General features: G+C 45.2%; 1 protein-coding gene across 1 annotated transcript in view; it reads right to left on the bottom strand.

Moving 5' to 3' along the window:
* Nucleotides 1-5,712, bottom strand: part of MCF2 (MCF.2 cell line derived transforming sequence) — an 80,155-nt gene that overhangs the window by 51,874 nt on the left and 22,569 nt on the right. The window contains 1 exon segment of the mRNA XM_025212729.1: nucleotide 1. This exon segment is cut by the window's left edge and continues 112 nt beyond it. Coding sequence (XP_025068514.1) covers nucleotide 1 — 1 coding nt within the window.

Genomic DNA, 5,712 nt, shown 5'->3' with positions numbered 1-5,712 from the left:
ATTCAAGAAAGCATTGAACATGATCAACTTGGACAGTCCACTGGTCTACACTCAGGCTTGACCTCACATTAACACAAAGTGGATCAAAATACAAAAGTGACCCTTACTTTTTCCTCCTGATCATCCATCCACTCCCTTCTTTACCAGCTGCCCCTTGCCTCCCTCTTGTCTAGTCCAACCTGGACTGTACATCTTGTAGGACAAAGAATAAGTTTTGCTTGACATAGCTGAATAGCTGCTCTTATAGTTGCTGCTAGTTTCCAAGTATTTTCTGGTACTACCTAGGAAGCCCTCGCCAATGTTGAGTGCTTGGCATTGGACATACCAATGGTTGCAGTGCTTGCGGCGGGCATACCAAACCCATTTTCCAACCCAATGGTTGTGGGTATACTTGCGGTGCTTGGCATTGGGCATACCAAACTCATTTTCCCTGAAAACCTTATAACCTAGGATAGCATTAGAGATAGCAAGTGAATTCAAGAACCAGCAGGAAACCATAAGTGGGGAAAAGAGCACAAAGCAACAGGTACCACAGCACCAGACTTGCCTAATTTCCCAAACAATTGGTAATTAGTGCAACAGGTGAGATTTAAAAAGGGCGAGCTTAAGAAGGATCTCATGGCTTTGGAGATAACTGGTGAGTGACAGACAGTCAGAAAATGAAATGTAGTCAGAAATCTAGCTGTTAAAATCGGGTAACAAGGGACAGAAACTGAACTATGACCCAAGTACGTCCATGCCAGATCATAGGGCCGCACATTTTGAACTGGCCAAGAAACAAGCCAGCCTAGAAATCACAACCCAGAAGCTAGCCCGGGTGACGTTATTAGAAGAAACGGCAGAACGCAAAGACAACATGGAGATATCCAACGTTTCACACCACCACCGATACAGAACACTAGATCTGCTGTACTTGGATCATTTTAAATGGTCAAGAAACTTATAAACCACGTATAAACCACACGTGAGCTGAGCCTTCAAGAGGCCGAGAAACTACACAGTCCTTAATCCCAACATATAAAATCTTGGCACCTTTGAAGCCCACACCACATATAAAATAATAGTTCAGATAATTTAGGCAAAAGAATTTTTATATATATATATATATATACACACACATACACATATATATATATATATATACACATATACACATATATATACATATAAGCTAACTTCTCACTTGGGCAAGACAGGAATACTTTAAGTTTGGTCTAAAATGAGTGACACGACGATTACGTGCTCGAGTGATTTTCTTTCCCAGTTTTCACATATTTAAAACTTTTGTCTTTATTTTAAAAGATGGTTTTCACGAAGGCATGAACAGAACGTGGAGTATTAGCTTGTCTCCCCATACATGCAGTAGGAAAGATATGCAATATTTTTGGCCTTGAAAAAAGATGGTCACATTCAAGGGATTTCTGAATGGTGAAAAGGATTAGCAGTCGGTAGATGAAAATACTGAATTTGAAACACTTTAATATTTTCTACCAAGAAATAAGCACATGAGTCATAGCTGCAAAGTAATAGTAGCTGAACACATTCATTATACTTGCATGCATTTCTTATATGTATATCAAAAATACCCTGCTTGTCCTTGGTAATTAACAGCCAACATTTGGTCTGTGACAAGAATACTACATTTCTTATTCAGGTTGCTGGTGCCTTCTTTCAAACAGACGGTTGACAGTGGAGATTTTTTTTTATACATAACAGTTAAAAAGAACGCTGAATACTTTGATGGAGCCAAGAGTCATACATTTTACGTACAGACAAGTAAATGACATAACCCCACCAACTAATTCAGATATACAGTATTCCAGTAATATCCAACTTTGCCAAACTCTCTGTCTCCATCTATTGCCCTGTGGCTTATTATTTTTCTGGGTCTATCTGGAGAATGTCAGAAGTGACAGAAGCACACATTTTAACAACTTGCGACTCCCATTAAAGGATTATACATTGCAAAAATGTCTTCGTGCCACCTGTTAGTTCTACATTGGACACATTTCCACTGATGTGGGAGAGGGGAGATATAACACCTCGCTAAAATATCCACTAGCCCACTTTTCCCCTGGGAAAAAAATGTGTGCACACATGGGGAAAAGCGATGAGTGTTGCATACAGTAGCTCCACTATAGTAAGAGCAAAAAAAGGGCCTGGATAGTTGGCACGGCATGGTACCTAATCTGTGCATACAAAACATGGCTTGGTTCCATAAACATGCAATTAGGTGCTGTTCAAAAAAAGCCATTATTTACAGTTGAGACTTGACATCCATGAATTACACTGCAATTCATTTGTTGGATATCCTTTCGCAGAGCAAGGCTTTGGTTGAGGTTTATAGTAAAGCACTCCAGTGCCAACGGCTCCTCTTACAAATGGGCACTGATCTTTCAGATGAAAGGAGCCCCATAAATGCAATACATTAATCGGTCACTATTTTAAAAGGGACCTGGGGGAAGAAACATGAAAAGAAACCAATGCAAATTAAATGCCAAAACCTTGTCCCGGTGAAGTCAAAGGGAAGTTTGCCAGAGGTCTAGAGCAACCCACTAAAGAGCCAATGACACTGCTGTCCTAGTTTCAACCGCTGGATGCCGTGCCTTGTTCTTTCCAGTATTCATACAATATTGATTGATTCTAAAACGTTAATGCAATGCTTGCCATCGCCCAATGATAAGATCGAAGCCAAGAGCGGTGTGGAACTTGCCCAGTGAAGTTCCAACTGGGTCACTCCTGAACTCAAGCTTTGTAGCCAACACCAACTTTCCCCTTCCAAGCAAGCAGAGAAATCTTTATTTAAGTGTTCCTGGTTCAAAAGCTGCCTATTGCTCCCATCTAGAACTGGGCAGGAAACGGTTTTCTCATCCCGTAAAACTTTGACACCTCAAAAATGTCCCCGTTATTCAAAGAGAGTGCACGACTGCCCAGTCGTTACAGCATTTGCCTAAAACATGAATTCACCCCAGAATGAGGTCTCTGACCCACTGTGTGCTCAATGGATACAGCTCCGACGGGAGATCCCATAGAAAAATGCCAATAGCCTAATGGTCAGAGCACGTCCTTGGGTTTTGGGGCCACCAAGTTCAAGTCCCCCATCTGTGTCAGGCTCAGTAGATACTTGAGCCCAGGTCTCACCTATCGCCGGTTTATGATGGCTCACACTCCCTCAACATTTTGCCCATCAAAACTATCCCGGTCCAGGGGCTGTCTAACCTGTCTTGAAACCTGCACTGCCTCCCTAGGTAATCTATCCCAATGCTTGACCACATTTACAGTGACAAAGTTTTTCCCAACAGTCAGCCTAAACGTCCCTCCTTACAATTTTAATGCTTTCTTGCAGGCCTCTCTCCTTGGGTCCCCTGTGCTTCAAGGTTGCTCAGAAAGGACTTCTGGAGGTCACTGAGTCCAAACCCCTGTCCGAGGCGGTTGGGTTATCCAAACCATCCCATGCAAAACCCTTGTCTTGCCTGCCTGCGGCTCAGGAACCCGAGGGCACATTTCAGTGACCAGGCGACTTGCCTTGGGATGGGGGTCACCCTCCCCAGGACTTCTGATCAGTATATGAGACTTTTTCTGCCCCCCAGATGCTTCCACTGGCTGTCCCTCAGCTCTATGTAGACATTAGGACCTCCAGGGCATCTGCTGTTACCCCGTCAGGAACAAAAAACAAGGATCAAGGGCTTAGCTAAGGACTCTCTGCACCACAGCAACTTTATGAACTAGGTGGGGCTGGTGCTGCTTTGAGCAGGGGGTTGGATGAGATGTGACCTCCTGAGTCCCTTCCCACTCTCACTGTCTAGGATTCTGCTCATAAAGCTGTTGCGAACGATGTGCTTGTGAAAAAAAGCAACAAACGAGCTGAGCTGCGTGCTTCGGGGTCTGATCCCACACCTCCGAATCATCATTTCAGGCCAGACGATTTCTCTGCAAACCCTTCAATGGTCGGTCCCCATTCAGCTATGCAAAGAGTACCATCCTACTCTGAAATAGGGCCGTTTCAGAACCGCGCTCTCAGATAGTGACACTATAGGAGTAGAAAAACTACTGGGCAATGAAGGCCCTGCCGCAAATTGGGAGACAACTGCAGCCAAATGCCCCGTGATGGTTTCAAGGGGGGACCCATTAACGGGGTATCAAACTCCTCCTCTTGTCAGGGCAAAGCTGCCTGGAGCAAGGTACAATAGGTTGCCTTTGAGCATGTCCAAGGTTTGGGCAGTTGCAGTACCTCTCCGCATATCATAATCTGGTGCAAACGCATCCTATTCTGTCCTATCTGCTGCAAGGGTAAGATATAGTTGGCTAGGACATTTTTAATGGCACGTCTTACCTTTCCATGAGAGTCAAACACTTATCATGCTGTTAAGCACATGTCATGTTTTACCCCAGAGGTAGCTGCACCTCTAGATTAGGTCCACACAGTTTCTATTGGCTCTGAAAACATTTGGGGATTTTTTCTGCATAAGTAGTGATTTCTTACATGCAAGATTAAGGCCATTTTGGTCGTTAAAAGGGCGTTCTGCACCAAGAAACACATCTTTTGCAAACAGATCTCTACTGCAAGTTACATATGGAAATGAAAGGCCTCTTGATTTAAGTCTGCCATCACTCAAAAGTCATCCTATGGGAAAGGATAGAGGAAAAAAAACTTTAAAAAAAAAGCACCACAGATAATAATTATTCAAAATTAACCTTTATGAAGTCTAAAACCCCAAATCATTGCCCTTTAAAATCCCTACTCTTTAAAAACCACGGCCTTTAGCACACATCAGCCTACAGCTGTTACGTGAGCATGCAGGCCGCTCCACCATCCCGCTGCGGGGAACTTGCACACGGTACGCTCCAAAAAGTGAGATGGGAAAGAGCCTTAATTTTGCTCCGCTGCCATTTTGGGGGGTTTTTTGGGGGTTTTTTGCATTGGTTAACACTGAAGCGAATCCCTTTCATTTGCTAAATCCTGGTAAAAACCCGCGCAGAATCGAACAAAATCCCGCCCCTTCTTCTTACGTTCTCTAAAACACCATGTCAACCATTTGCGTAAATTAAAAATAAAATCAAATAAAGAAACAAACCAACCCCAGCTGCCACCGGCCCATCTTTGAATACGGCTCCTCGTCCCACGACAGAATAACACGCTACAAAAATGCCTCCGGCGACCAACTTCGGCAGCTGCTTAACATGAAGCGCGTCGCCGCCCCGCGTCCTTCGACCCCACGCGGTTTCACCCCGATATTTATCACACAATCATCGAAAACGTGGGTCGGGAGGGACCGCGGGAGGGCACATCTAATGCAACCCAACGCAGGATCGGCCCCAGCTTTGGTCTTTAAAACCTCCCAGGATGGAGATGCCACCACCTGTCCGGGCCGCCTGGTCCGGCGCTTTGCAAGCCTTTGCATGAGACATTTCTTCCTAATCTCCAACCGGGACCATGGACAGCAGCCCAGCCCCATCCTCTTCGCAGCCCCCCTGCAGGGAGAGGAAGGCCCTATTCAATCCCCTCCCAAGAGGCTGCTTTTTTAAAGCCAAAAAAAAACCCCCAAACAAAAAAGCCCAGGGAGGATTGTAACAGGCTTGTGCTTTTGGAAGCCAAACCCGCATCCCTTGGGGGGCGAAGGGATGACCTCCCTCCCTGCGGGCAGCGATGCGAAGGGCAGGGCAGGCACCGGGCTGCCCTCCTGCATCCCCCCCGCCCCGTGCTCACCGCAT

Source organism: Alligator sinensis, unplaced genomic scaffold (assembly GCF_000455745.1).
Source record: "Alligator sinensis unplaced genomic scaffold, ASM45574v1 scaffold1584_1, whole genome shotgun sequence".
Classification (NCBI taxonomy): Eukaryota; Metazoa; Chordata; order Crocodylia; family Alligatoridae; genus Alligator; species Alligator sinensis.
Note: the sequence above shows the minus strand (reverse complement) of the source record. Positions and strands in the feature narration are given on the sequence as shown.